This window comes from Pleurodeles waltl, chromosome 8 (genome assembly GCF_031143425.1).
Source record: "Pleurodeles waltl isolate 20211129_DDA chromosome 8, aPleWal1.hap1.20221129, whole genome shotgun sequence".
In the NCBI taxonomy this organism is placed as follows: Eukaryota; Metazoa; Chordata; class Amphibia; order Caudata; family Salamandridae; genus Pleurodeles; species Pleurodeles waltl.
In genome coordinates this window covers 1,299,025,255-1,299,040,996 of record NC_090447.1, presented here as the reverse complement: position 1 = coordinate 1,299,040,996, position 15,742 = coordinate 1,299,025,255, and the positions used below count along the sequence as shown (strand labels likewise).

The window sequence follows — 15,742 nt, the reverse complement described above, 5'->3', positions numbered from 1 at the left end:
TTGTACAACCTGTAAATACTCCTCCTTTTTTGCTCTTTCCTCCATTCTTCTTCTACGATACCAATGAAAACTGGGCACACCTTTACATTCTCATCCCCAAATTTATCTTCGCTTTCCTCCTGTCCTTTAATTTTGTAATTCATCACATACATCCTTGAGCACCAATCTCCACTGTATTCATCACACCTGTCAAATATGACACTAGAAACCTGAATTTCTACAATGTAACCGCCCATCTTCTTATCCTGTTGGATACCCCTTATTGTTGAAAATCTCTATTAAAGGTTAGTGGTGAGTCTTAACCTCAAATGGATTACCCCAATCAAATGTCTTGAGTTTTCTAGTCACCCAGTAGACTGCTAACACCTCCTTGTCTATTACTTAGTAAGTCATCTCAGATTCACACAATCCTCATAAGATTAACAAAATTGTATTCACCTCCTCTTTAATCACCCACCTACCACCACCCCAACACCCTTTGAGCAGGTGTCAGTTCTTAAGGTGGTTTTGGCTCTCCCCCGCCCTCTAAGTTCCCATTTACTCCTTGAAACTCAACCTCAAGTGCTTCCGACCAAGCAAACTCTGTCCCCTTTTTTAAAAGCCTCCTCATATCACTATACCTCTTTGCAAAATTAGGGACAAACTTGCTGTAGTACTCAGCTGTCCCTAAAGAAACATCAACAATTCTTCCTTACTGGAAGGCTTTGGCAGGTCCACAATCCACTTTACTACCTCTGTGGTGGGTTGAATTCCATCACCTGTAACTACATGTCCTAGATAATCAATTTCTGTCACCCTGAACTTACACTTTTCATGTTTAATCTTAAAATGCTCGCACTGAGCTTTTTTAACACTTCCTGCAGCCTCTCATCATGCTCACTATGTGTTTTACCATACTGTATAGAAGAACATTGTCTTGATAGAGTTTCACTCCTTTGTTGCCACCCAACACATTCCATGGCTCTCTAAAATACCCCCAACCACTTAATCAAGCCAAATGGCATGTGCAGATAATTAAATGCACCAAATAGGGTTGTGAATGCAGTGAGATCTTGAGGCGATGGATGTGAGTGATCTGATGTTATGCAAATGTCAAGTATAGCGAACAGAAGACATTTGCACCATCTATATTACATAGCATTTCCGTTATATATGGCAAGAGATAATGGTCTCCTACTACTGCCTTGTTAAGTTCTCTCAGGTCTACACATAACCTTACATTCCTGTTTGCTTTCCTTGCCATCACAACTGGTGACAACCATTCAGTATATTCTACTTATTGTATGACTCCATCGTTCTGCAATCTCTCTAACTCTCTTTTCATACTTTGGATACATACCCAGGTGTCGATTTTATTCGGTGAATGTATTTTATTGAACATTGTAAGTCTTTTTTGAATTCTCTGGAAATTGTTGCTCGGTATCTAAATCCTCCCTTAAATCTTCACTCACACTAGCAAACCTTGAGTCCTTTTTTTTTTAGTTTGACTGACAGAGTTTTATTGAGATCCAGGTATAATTCTAGATTCTTCTGATGATGCCAGTTTATTAAAGAATCTCCTTTAAGCTACACAAATCTTACCCAGAATTATTCTAACCTGTAGTTCTATGGTACCTACAAAATAACCTGGGAGCTTTATTAGATTTTCATCATACCCCTTGGGTTTTATATCTGGCTTTCAAAATTCTACTACTGCTTTTAGTTTTTCCTCAACAAATATTTTGGAATCAAAGTTATTTGTGCACCAGAGTCAAAAAGCATGTTGACTGGAAACCCATTTATATTTACTAGGTCATAGAGATCGTCACATGAACTTGCCTTTTCTGAAATATAAACTCATCACTTTCTTGATCGGAGTCACATAATACCTCTCAATTTCTTTACACCCTTTGTGGATCTGCAACAAGATGTGAAATGTCCTTTCCACCCACATGTCTTGCAAGTGGCCTTAAACCCTGGGCATTCTTTGTGACTGGCCATGTGTCTGAGGTTTCCACACCTGAAGCGCTTTCCCTGGAATTTCTTCACTCCCCTCATACCTTTCACTTCTTGTTCAGCATTTGAGGGAATACCCACAGACACATCTGCACATTTTTGTATGACTTGCACGCTATATTTTTTTCTACATTCTGTGCGTTCTTTCTAATCACTTCCATGTGTGCTTGTGTGCGTGGTGTTCAGCGGCCTTTGCCGTTATCAGTACTTCACTTAGTGAAGCACTGTCTTTTAGCCAGATGGTCTCCATTGTTTTGTTTAGGCTACAATCTCACCTGTTATGCCAAAATTACAGGTTGAGGCTAGTTTTCTCAACACAGAGATGTATTCCTCAACCGGTATCTTTCCATAACTGTGCTCAACTTTGGTATATAGTGCAAATCTAGCTTTTTTTAAACACATCTCATACTCATTCAATCCATTAGCCTCATCATTGGTTAAATCTGGTAAATGTTGGAAAACATCCTATCCCTGTGCCCTTAAGCAATGTAACAACTATGACGTCTTCTTCTCTGTGCTAATGTACCTCCCACTCTGGCATATTGACTAAATACTTTCCTGCACTTCTGCCATGCCATTATAGGTTCCCTAGGTGATGTTAAAAAGAAAAGAAGTGCCGTCACATTCTGCTCTATGTTAGTTATGGAGTTTGTGTAAATATTTTAGTTTGTGTATTATAAGTACAACAATACTTTGTAGTTCGTGTCACCCCTCTCTCACAAACACATACACACTTCTCTCCGGTATCCGATCCGATACCCAAGTACCTATATTAAGAAGGTGAAAAGAAAGAAAAAAAAAAAAAAACAGAAACAAACATATCAAATAAATGTTTGCCAGGTTTGCTTCTTATTCTTTTGTCTGCAACAATAAAAGTTCTGCTCCAGCTTTTACTCTCTACCATGAACAGTAATCTGGCAGTACTCCTGGGTTATGTTAGGACGCTTTCTTCTCGCAACCTTCAATTAGTCTCAAGCCACTAATTACAAATACTTGCAATAAGCCCACTTGAAGCACGATACTCCCGTACCTCTGTCAGCTGCTCCTTACCTGAAGATCTCATACCTCTGCGAGCAATTGCAACACCTCAACTGTAAATTGAATTCACCTCTCGCATCGTGTAATGACGGATCGTGGTGGAAAGCATGGGTAACCAGTGTCACACACATTACAAGAGCCAAATTACATCAATTGGAACTCCACCATTGTTAGTCTAAGAAGCCCTTCCATCAGTAATAAATGGAAAACCCACCCCCGACTTTGGGGACTGTAAACTGTGCCACAGCACTTCAAAAAACAGTGTGAGGACTAGGTATGCACTGTGGGTCTCTCTAGGGTTGGAGGCAGAAGAGGGGGGCAGCAATCTGTTCAAACTCTGTAGACTCTTGAATGTCAGGAAATGGCTAAGGCAAGATAATGAAAAGTCAGAAATAAATGAGAAATAAGATACATGGTCACTGCTAAAGCAGAACATGTTGCAAGCTTAGTACTGTACCAAATACAGTATAAACCAGGAGGATGGCACAGTCTGTTAAATGCTGAGGTATGTGGTGATCCGCAGGTCACAATTTGGAATCCATACAATGTCAACTCAGCCTTCCATCCTTCCAAGAATAGTAAATAGAATACAATTAAGTAGGAACAGCACCTGTTTTTTCATGTTGTTTAGAAATGGTAGAAGTACAATTTTAAGTATAAAGAAAAGAAGTAATTATAGTAGTACCAACACATAGTAAAAGAAGAAATAGAGCAGATACAGAACGTTTTAGCCAAGTAATACTGTAGTATGCATGCATGAACGTGTTGCAGGTTATGTATGTTTGAAAGAACTCTTGGGCAGTGTTCTGTGTCCTGATGGAAGCAATGGACCCAAATGGCCTTTAATTATGGGGCTGAAACATATCAACCAATTACAAAGGTTAGAGGTCCATTATATATATCTTTAACACTACAGCAAGTCTTTTAATCATACCAAAACAGCGGCTAAAAAGCAGATACCCGGGTTGTTTGAGGTATTTGTATTTCCTTTTGCAGACCCCGATTTGAGAAATATTCAAAGTGCTCCCTGGAATATGGTTGAGCCCATCCTGATTTTTTTTTTAAACCAAGATGAGACCTGGTAATGAAGCATGCCACTACAAAAAATGTTCTTTGTCAGTAGGGTAATAACTAGAGGAAATATCTTCTACCTCATGCCAAACTAATCAAGTGTGAGATACTTTGTATAAATTAATGTGACTAGGGAGAGTGTATTCCTTTTCCTCTATAGTCTTTCTTCCCTTCCACATCATGTTCTTACAATACCACCATTTGTTTTTTTGTTTAATAGATCACGCCTTTTTCCCTTTCTCATTCCACAGCACAAAGACTGTTATGGCCTCACTACTTAGTTTGAATTTTTCTGTTGTATCTTGGGCAGACGCAAGAAAGAAGAATGTTTGACTATATTATTTGATTGTCATTTTATTTTTATTTTCATCTTAAATACGATTAATCATTTAACATTCAAAAAGACATTGGTGTTTGGAAGAAAACTAAACTTGAGACATTTTATATCAATGAATATACCAAACATAGTACATAGCAAAACTGAAATATTTTATTGTCATTGGTTTAGTTAATTTTGATTAAAATCAACCACAAAACATTTCAAATGTCGTTAGCCAACAAAATACAAAACAAAACAATGTACAAAAGAATGCATTAATGGATAAAACAAATCGGTATCAGCAGATCTTAATAGCAATAATTAAAACATGTCTTGCACCATATATCTCAACTCAAGAAACCTTTTTCTTTTTTTAACCCACAATTAAGTTTCTAAATATTGAAGGGGATGGCCAGTAGCTGGGGAAAACCAAATTCACATCAGACTTTCTTGATAGAACAGAGCAATGCAATGTTTATAGTTGCATCCAAACTGAAACAGTCTAGAATAACCTCCCGTATCAGCTCCATGAAAGGTTTAACCCAAAGGAAAATTAGCAAATGAATTAGGGGCCAGTTTAATCTTTCAAGTAACTTAATTCAAGGTCCTTGTGGCAAAAGAAATAAGAGGAACCTTGGGACAAGCTAAAAACAAATAAATTAAAGAGTTACATTTGCTGAGTCTTCATATGGGGCAGGGGATTGTTCCCTATAATTGAAGTACAATTAAAAACAGTCTCAAGGACTGAATAAACTTGAGTGTCCAGGTCTGCATAAACTGTGCCCATCTATTTGTATTGTCAAGAAAAGGTAAGAACTTTCTTCAAAACCTGGCCTCCAATGAACAGCATTCCAGTTCTGAATGATTTATGCTGCATGGTTAAAATAAGTTTTGGATAAACTGGTAGATAAGTCTACATTATCCATGTATGTTCCATAAAAAAAAGTCAGTCAGATTTTGAAGCCTATTTGGTATCCTGGTTACAAGAAGGGAATCATCAATATATAATAAGTCAGGAATGGATTTACTTGTCAGTCTGTTTTATAGAAGTAAAACAGTTCTAACAAAATTCAACAAATAATTGCCAGAGCATGCACAATAATATATGGTACTGTTACCTAATAATAAGGCTAAGCGTCTAAAAGACCACTCTTTATAAAGTGTACTAAGTGTCTGAATAAGACTGTTTATCCACACCTTAGTGATTATACTCTCAGAAGGTAAATGAATACCTTAACTTACTTGGAGGAAATGTATTAAAGCCTTTGATTAAAATTCATTAATACACATGTAAATAAGCACTTCCCATAATATTGACAAGAACTTTCTTAATTCAAATATGTCAAACTCAAGACAAACTACTGTACTTTTCACTGCCATTGTAAAATGTAGTTATGTACTGGTGACAAATTGGTGATACTGGGATACTCACCCAGCACCTCCACAATATCATAAGATATATCCAGAAATAAATGGACAAACTCCATTGCCCTTAACTGCATTAATGTCATCTTTCTACACACATTCCCTTATCCCAGAGAACTACGCCAACCCATTGCTTCCCTCTGCCTGCCACTGTATTCTTATCCACTTGCAATAGACCATGGTGGTGGTATTGTCATAATGAGATCCTGCTATTGACCAAATAAAAATGACCAATAGAAGTAAGCCTTTAAAAAATGTAGTCACAAGTATTGTATATTTATGCAAAATAAAAAATACAAAATAAAACACAAACTATAAGGACTATGGAGATTTTACCTCTGTCACCAAGGTCTCGAAAAAAGGTTGGTCCGGATTTAGTCTTTTCTGCCTTCGCCAAAATAGCATCCAAATCCTTGAAACAAATTTAGAAAATATATATATTTTACCATCAAATCTGTATGACAACAATCATGATTATACAAGCTGAACAGCAACAAAGATGTTTACTTTGGTCTAGGGTGGGTTCTACAGAAACTATTTTGCCTCTTTGAAATGATAATTAACTTCCAATTTACAGAGTGATGTTTTGCAACTACTAGTGAAGCCAGGTGTGCTCAGAAGATAAAAGGGAAACAAAAACACAGAGGAAGAGTACTTTGGCACAGTTAGCTACCATACACATTTTCCAGAGATTATAAGATTGTGATCATTATGGTACGTCTTATGTAGACATGATGATCACTATAATTTTTTTTGACTTCACAGATAGTTATCATCTTTAACCCTTTCAATATATATATATATATATATATAAACATTCTAAATTAACATAGATTTTAGTGTATTAAAAATAATGTAAATAAAAAATGAAATTACAGTTTTAAGGATTTAAGTTACTAAATGCAATTACATTTAAATTTTGTTATAATTCATTTTATATCACCCACCCTGCATACTGAAATTCCTTTACTACATCTTACACTAACCAACCCCGAAGCCTAAATACTCCTTACTACTCCTATGTACTACCCATCCATGAACCCTAAAAACTTGTTACATCCTTTGTCTATTGTAACCCTAAAAACTCCTTGCTACCCAAAACACTACATACCACTCACCCATGAACCTTTAAAACTAATTTTCAACACTAGAAGCTAGCCATCCGTAAGCCTAAAAAGCCAAACTACCTACCCATTTCTGAACCATAAAATCCCCTTTAAAACCACACTTTAATTAAAGAATACACATACATTAAATATATTTAAAATAATATTAATTCTCTCTTAATGAAATGTAATATTCCACCTTGTTTACCTTACATATATTATTAACCCCTTCAGTGCGCATAACGGAACAGTTCCATCATGTGTACCAATGGTCATGTGCAGTGGACGGAACCATTCTATCCTCTGCACATAACTATCAAATCCCTCTGCTGTTTACAAAAGCAGAGGGATTTGCTTTTTCAAAAAACAGCTTTGGAAGCTGGGAGAGAGTTTTTCCAGCTCCCAAGGCTTTTTTTAGTTGACGCGAAGCGCTCACTGTGTGCTGACGTCATTTCAGTGAAAATGAAAGTGAAATAAGCTGATCAGCTCATTTCATTTTCCCTACTCTGTGCTTTCCAATGGTACCCTTCCGTAGTGGATCCCTGCTTTGGGATTGCCGCAGGAGGTCGATTAAAGCACAAGACACAAGGGAGGGGGGAAGCGCCAGTTGGGTAAGGGCTTTTGTTCTCCCCTTAATTTAATGGCCATAATCAGTCTTTCCTCGAACTGCTCTCCCCCGGGATGCGGGGGGGGGGGGAGAAAGCCCACTAGGCACCATATATTCTTTTATTTTTATTAAAGAAGGGGTCGGGTCTACCCAGATTGGGCAGAGCAGTGCCCCCATCCCTTTCTCCCCAAAAAACATGCAGTCTTTCTGTCCCCACCATGGGAAAGATGGGGGCAATAGCCCTCTATCTGCGGCCCTGTGGGCGTGGGAGCAGAAAGCCTACCAGGCACCAGGAATTCTTTTTTTTTTTTTTGGTAAGGAAAGGGTGGGGGCTCCCCAAATGGGAACAGCAATGCCCCCAACCCCACCCAAAAAATAGGCACAGCCTTCCTGCACCCCCTCAGGGGAAAGATTAGGGCAATAGTCTCAGATCTGCCTCCCCCCGAAAGCCCACTAGGCCACTGAATCTTTTTTTAATTTTTTTTGGTAAGAAATGGTTGGGGCTGCCCAGAATGGCCAGTGCAATGCCCCCACCCCCTCAAAAATAATAGGCTCAGTCTTGCTGTCCCCCCCCCCCCCCAGGAGCAGAAGGGGTTATTACCAGCGCCCACTGGACACCAGGGAGTATTTTATTTACCAAGAGTAGGGATGGGAGCTGCCCAGAATGGACATGCTAATTCTCCCACTCACCCCTCCCAAACAAAAGGCACAGTATTTCTGTCCCCCTTGGGGGCAGATATGGGCAACAGCCCCTGATCTGCCTCCGAGGGGCAGAAAGCCCACTAGGCACCAAGAATTATTTTCTGTGTGAAGGGGTAGAGGCTGTCCAGATTAGGCATGCCTATGCCTCCCCCCCCCAAAAACAATGGGCACAGTCTTTCTGCTTGGCTGGCGGTGTGCGTGGATGGCACTTGGCCGGTGGTGTGTGTGGATGGCACTTGGCAGGCAGAGGGCGTGGACTGGTGCTTGACTGGCACTAGGCTAGCGGTGTGGCTTGCATGGATACCCCTGCGTTTTCTTACCCAGAACCTCTGCAAAGCCTCAAATTCAGCCAAAATGTTACATTTTTCTCACATTTCTGTGTGGGAAAGTTCTAGGATTGGACGACTGAGGGGAACTCCTGTGTGGTAGGAAATCTGTGCTGGTGAAGTGATCTCACACAGAAATGTGAGAAAAATGTGATTGTTTTTTTAAAGCTAAATTTGAGGTTTGCACAGGATTCTGGGTAAGAAAACATTGGAGGATTTATGCAAGCCACATCTCCCTAGACACCTCCAGGTTTCTGGTTTTCAGAAATGTCTTAGTTTGGTGGGTTTCCCTAGATGAACACCGAACCCAGGATCAAAAACGTAGGTTAACCCCTTGCAAAACTAGGTTGTTTTGTGATAGATAATTCTGATGTCTTCAAAATATGTTTTGGGCTGTTTCCTGTTGCGAGCTCTAGGCCTACCCAGACAAGTGAGGTACAATTTGGTTTCAGGTGACCTGGGGGAATCACGTGTGGAAGGAAGTTTGTGGCTTCCTTCAGATTCCAGAACCTTCCATCACACAAATAGGAGGAACATGTGTTTAGTTAACTTTTGGGGTTTGCAAGGGATTCTGGATAAAAAGATGTGGTGTGAGCCATGCAAGTCGGCCCACCTTGGATACCCCTAGGTGTCTTGTTTTAAAAAATGTACTGGTTGCTAGATTCCCTAGGTGCCGGCTGAGCTAGGGCCAAAAATCCACAGCTAAGCACCTTGCAAAAAAAGGGTCTGTTTTCAGTTGAAAAATGTGATGTGCCAATGTTATGTTTTGGGCCATTTCCTGTCGCAGGCACCCAGCCTACCCATACAAGAGAGGCATCATTTTTATTAGGAGACTTAGAGGAACACAGAATGGTAGAACACGTATTATTGACTATTGTCTTTCTCTGCATTTGCGCCTTCCAAATGTAAGACAGTGTGTAAAAAAGAAGTCATTTTAAGAAATGCCCTCTAATTCACATGCTAGTATGGGTACCCACAAATTCTGAGATGTACGAATAACCACTGCATCTAAACTCCACATCTTGTGCCCATTTCTGAAATACATATGTTTCCTTGATGCATATTGTTCACTCTTTATATTTTACCAAATGAATTGCTGTATACCTGGTACACAATGAAAAACCATTGCAGTTACTGGATCTGGGTACCTCAGGCTCTTAGTGAACCTACAACGCCTATATATAGCCGCAATCGGGAGGGTCCAGCGGACGTAACAGTATAATATAGCTTTTGAAACTCTGACATAGTTAGAAGAAGTTACAGATGAAATGTAGATTTTCTTTTTTTTTTTTTTTTTTTACTCAATTTAATTTTTTTTTAATTTCAACTGTTACTTTCTATAGGAAACCTTCAAGGATCTACACAAATGCCACATTGCTGAATTCCGGATTTGGTCTACTTTTCAGAAATGTATAGCTGTCTGGGATCCACCACTAGTTTTACACCCATTTCTACCCTTAACTAGAAGGAGGTTGAAAGCACAAAAATAGGAAAAATTGACTATGTCCCAATAAAATGCCAAGACTGTGTTGAACAATTTGGCTTTTGGGTTCATGTCTGCCTGTTCCTAAAAGCTGGAAAGATGGTGATTTTAGCACCATAATCCCTTCATTGATGCCATTTGCAGGGGGAAAAAACAGACCCTTTCTTCAGCAGCACTTTTTTCCATTTTTCCCCAAAATCCCAAAATGTTGCTGTATTTTGGCAAATTTATCTGTCCCCTCCAGAGCAATCCACAAACTCTGAGTGCCTTTAGAATCCCCAGGACATGGGAAAAAAAGGACACAAATTTGGCGTGAATACCTTATGTGGACAAAAAGTTATAGAGACCTAAGGGCGAACTATCCCAAATAGTTTTAAAAAACGAAAGGCTTAGCCCCTGGTTGAAGGGAGAAGCCCTGGCAGCGAAGGGGTTAAATTCTTTTCACTCTATATATTATTTTAAACTTAAATACATCTATTAAATTAATTGTATTCAGTTTTATTTAACCAAAATAAATGCATTCTGAGATATATGTGTATGTTTTTAAACAGGTATGTTTTGTGTGGGTCTCTCCTTGATGTAGCAGAAATGCCAGTGAGCACCTGATCAGAGGCTGTGCACGGTCAGTTATACCTTGATAATCAACATCAAATTGGTCCACCCTTACAAAAACTATATTTCTGTTCAACAATGAATGGTTCAAACAAAAATGGTAACTGCAATTCGAACCTGTTTTGCCCCCAGCTATGTGAATTTGCATATAGGCTGGTGGGAGAAGGTCATCCATGAATTGGACACAGAGAAGTGGACATCATATAGCAGTTAAGGTATACAGACAACCATTTTGTAAAGGGGAAAGGTCAGGAGGATATTGCATGTGATTTTATAAATGCCAACAACATGAATGAATTAAATCTAAACTTTATTAGTACTATTGATTAAACAACTGTGGAATATTTTTAGATTTAAAGATTATAGCAGAAGGTAAAATATTGAACAACTGCACATAAAGAAAATAGACATTGGGAAACAGCCTACTTCACATAGATAATTTCCACCCAGTATTATAAAAGGAAGTTGTTCTTAATGAAGAACTCCTTCGTACAAGAAAGAACTGCAGCACTGGATGTTTTATGGTATATAGCTGGGGATGAGACATGGGGGAAATCTAGGGTACAGAGAGAGCACACATGAAAGAACTAAGGTAAGGGTGGAACACGTAAAAAGGGAGGAAGTCCTTTAACAAGCCAGTAGAACAGCACAGAACTTGCCAACTATGATTTCCACACCTATATTTATGACCACTTTTAACTAACAGCACAATATACCAAGACATATGTTATGCAAACATCAGTACTCATTGAAAAAAAGATCCCATCAGAGGCAAAAATCTAACTAGAAGACTAGCCATTGCATTCAATAGATTAAAATCTCTGAGGGATCAATTAGCCAAAAGTGATGTTTCAATTGAGAGGAGTAATTGGCCAAAAGGTAAACTAGAATTATATAAATGTACAAAATAAAAAGCTTGCAGACATGGACTAAACAGGAAAACTCTGTTGAACTAATTTTAACAAATACAATGACCACTGAAAGATGCATGTATTTGTCAAAGTGATCATGTGGTATTTATGTTATCATGCCCTTGCTTGAAAAGCTATATAGGCAGTACCAAATTGGCAGTGCAAAAATGGATTTTACAGCATTTGTGAGCAATTGACCATACAGATAATTTCTATCCAGCAGCGAGGCCCTTTTGAGAATACCACAAAAGCAAGAGTACCACATTATCCTACAGCATCATTGATAGAATTCCTAAATCATTACGGGATGGTGATTGTGATTATGAGAAAGCCTCAAGACAACTAGAATACAGATATACAATATTTCAAGACACCATAGAACCTAATGGACTTAACAATGTGGAAGAACTGTTTGTGCATTCATGATGATTAATTTAAGCCTCCTCATAAATTGAATATGGTGCACTACTATTGGAATACTTTTTGTAAAAACTAGTTTTAACTTGTGATTCCTGTATTTTGAGATGGGCTATTTTCATTTTTTTAAAGTGATGATGAAGGCCTGCAGCTGCTCCTGGATTTAAAGCATGCATTGTACCATTTCCACTTAGGCTGTAATTAAATGAGGAGATGGAAGAAGAGTATCCTTCTTCTGCAGTGTATGATTTTTAGACACCAAGGTGGGAGATATTAGTCCATTGGTGGTACTTGTGATGTAATATGTAATGTGCATTTGTAAAGCGCACTATCACCTGTGAGAGTGATCCTGGCACTGGGTAGTTGTCTGTGTCCAGCCATGCCTTTGGTAGGTTGTTTAATTAAAAAGCCAGAATTCCAGCTTCTTGTAAAATTAAAGAAGAGAGGAGGAGGCTCCTGTGGTGTGGGAGGCTGTTCCATACTTTAGAACTGATATAAGGAAACACCTGTCCTCCTGATCTGATTCTGTGTAGGCATGGGGTGTGTATGAGGAGTCCTGAGGAATGGGGGTGTCCGGCTGGTTGGTGGATGGAGCTTCAACTGTTCAGGTAGGTGGGGCCTGAGTTGTGCTGTGCCTCAGATATGTACAAGGAATCTGAATTGTGTGCCTTTGTGTATCTAGAGCCAGTGAATTTCCTTGAGGTGTGATGTGAGTTCTGTGTGGGGGATTGAGGGTGAGCGTGGCTGCCAAGTCTTGGCTGGGTTGTAGTCTTCCAGCGAGTTGCTTGGTCACACTGGCACAGAGGGCGTACCAGTGGTTCTACCTGCTGGTGACCAGGACTTGAGTGAGTTTTTCTAGTGTTGCTTAGGGGCCATTTGAAGATCTTCCTCACCATCTTTAGGGTGTAGAAGCAGGATGTAATGACGGTGTTGCCTTTTAGAGGTCCTAATCCAATTTGCTGTTGATGTTTATTCCGAGGTTCCTAGCATGGATCCGAGTATGGTGAGTCACCAATTGGAGTCCTATGGTGAGATGTTCTTGCCGATGATCACTACTTCTGTCTTGTTGGTGTTGAACATGAGACAGTTGGTTTTTACCCACTTAACGACTTTGGTCATGCAGGTGGTGAACTTGTTTCTTGTGGTGAGGGTTTTGTCCAAGAGGGAGATCAGGTGTACTAGAGGATGTTGATGTGTGCGTGGATGCCATTGGCCAGAGGGACCACGTATGCGTTGAAGAGCGTGGGGCTGAGTGATGAACCATGAGGCACTCCACAGCTGAGATTGCAGGTTTCCAGGAAGTTAGGCATCAGGCTGATAGCTTGTGTTCTATCTGTTAAGGAGCAGATCCAGCAGAGAGCACATCCTTCGATGCCATTCTCGTGCACTGTCAAATGCTGCAGAGAGGCCCAGGAGAATGGGACTGATGTGTCTTATATGTCAAGGATCATGCAGATGTTGTCTGTAGTGGTGATGTGTGCTGTTTCTGTACTGTGGTTGAGCCTGAATCCGGACTGCGTGACGTTGAGGAGCTGGTGGTTGCAAAGGTGATCGGTGAGGCATCAGTTGATTAGTTTCTGTAAGACTTTTGCAAGGCAAAGGAGGGAAATAAGTCTGTAGATGGAAAGCATGGCTGGGTCAGCAGATGGTTTCCTGAGCAGGAGCATGATGGTGGAATGTTAGTGCTTCACTGATTGGTAGGAGTCATTTGATGAAGGCGTGGTTGGGACAAGGGTCAGATGGAGCCCCCCCCCCCGCGATGGCAGGGTTTGTTCTTCGGCCATGATGGGAAGTTGAGTTGGGACGGTGACAGCATCCAGTTGAGGGTCGAAGTTGCTGTATATGGAGGTGATGTTTCTGGAGCAGAATCCTGACAGCGTGTTACAAAGATCTTGTGAGGAGGTGATGTTGCAGGAGGCTGCAGAAGGGGAGGTGAAATCTTTGATGATGACACAGATGTCCTTGTTGCTGTTAGTGCTTGTGTCAATGCGATCTGCCCTTGGTGTTCCATATCTGCTGGGGGTAAGGCTGCTGTAAAGATATATTTATTTGCAGTGTCTTGTCTTGTGTAGTGGCGTTTCATCAGCTTGAGATCCTCTGTGTAATAGCAGGCCTGTGGTTGGGCTCTTGTCAGTTGGCTGCGTTTGAGTCAGGCAAGGGTGCCGGCGCATGTGGTGATCCAGCTGTTGAGGTCCTTGATGGCTTTCCGTACTTTGCTGGCATGGTATGGCCAGAGCTTGTAGAGGGCGGAAGCCCACTCCTCCTCTTAAATGCTTTTCCAGTTGTGGCAGGTGGTTAGATTCGTAATAGGTCTGTGGTGGTGGGAGTTGGGGAAGTTGAAATTGACGAGTGTGTGGGCTGTAATTGCTAGCTTGACTGTAATAGTGCTCAGTGAGGAGAAAATCAGATCCAATAGATGTATGGCAGTGTGGGTAGGTGGGAACAAACTGGGTGAGACAAACTTTTCAAGGTTTGCTAGAAGGGCCATAGACTTAGGTCAGTATAGTCTTCTATGTGAAAGTTAAGGCACCGATGATGAGGGGTGCAACGAAATCAGTGACATCACTGGAGAATTTGTTGACGAGTCCTAGGGATTGGTTTATGAAAGCTCCACCAAGGGAGAAGTTGGCTGTGATGCATATATTGGATGTGAGGTGTTCCATAGTGCTGGAGGGGGTGTCCGTGTATGATGATATCTATGAATATGATTGCGACTCCACCTCTGGGGTGGTGCCGACCGTGTCTGCTGATCAAATTATTTTACCCACGGGAAAGGAAACACTTAACAACATAATGGCAAACTAGTGAGGCATCATGTGGTTTGCATTCCACAAACTGCACTACACTAGCCCAACTGGGTACTTACCAATTAGACGGCTATCACAGACATGGTTGGAATGCTTATTAATTTGGCAGAAGAAAGTATCCTCTGGTTGACTGACATTAGCAGAGTTTGTTGCATGATCAACTACTCGTTCAGGTGACCTTTTTAAATTTGCTACATTTGCACAATTGGATCACACAATAAATATGTTAGACTGGGGATGGAGTTACTTAAATGGACTAAAATCAACGATTTGCAATCAAATGGAAGGAAATCTGGGTCAATGCTTTGTATTATTGTGTATGCTTTTATCTCCTTTCAATTGTAATGGAATATAAGGTGATTTCAACAAAGCACCTGCCATTGTGAGCAAGGCTACAGCGTAGCCAAAATGTGTTGTCAGTTTGCGCAATTTGGATTTATTTACTGCTATCATCAATCCTGGAAGTGTGACAGAACTTCATTTAATAAGGTTTAAACATGATCAATTTGAAAAATATGCATTTACACATCTATAATGCTCTGCAATTTAAAGACCCATAAATAAAACAATTAAAATATACCCCTGCAATGTAATGTACTTATCTGTGATGTAACTTCCTTACTAAGGTACTCACTTGCGATGTAACACCCCACTAAGTAAAGACTGCAAAATAACTGAAACATACTATTCTCAATGCATTCTTTGAGGAATGAGGGCCTCATTCCCTGTAGGACTTCTAAATTGACATTTAGGCTCTATATGGCCCTAGGCAATTCAATTATTTCCTGCAAGACTTAGAGAGACTACCTCACCCACGAAATGGCTGCCAAATCAGACAATTTCAGCCATTTCAAAGGGCTAATCAGATTAGGGCAGATTTGTGGATCCTCAATGCAGGTTCTCGGATTGAGAAGTATGTAAAC

At 40.1% G+C, this 15,742-nt stretch overlaps 1 protein-coding gene across 1 annotated transcript in view; it reads right to left on the bottom strand.

Moving 5' to 3' along the window:
- MICU2 (mitochondrial calcium uptake 2) overlaps positions 1 to 15,742 on the bottom strand; it is an 840,968-nt gene that overhangs the window by 275,536 nt on the left and 549,690 nt on the right. The window contains exon 4 of the mRNA XM_069202256.1: positions 6,185 to 6,260. Within this exon, the coding sequence (XP_069058357.1) occupies positions 6,185 to 6,260 (76 nt within the window). The remainder of the gene's footprint in view (positions 1 to 6,184; positions 6,261 to 15,742) is intronic.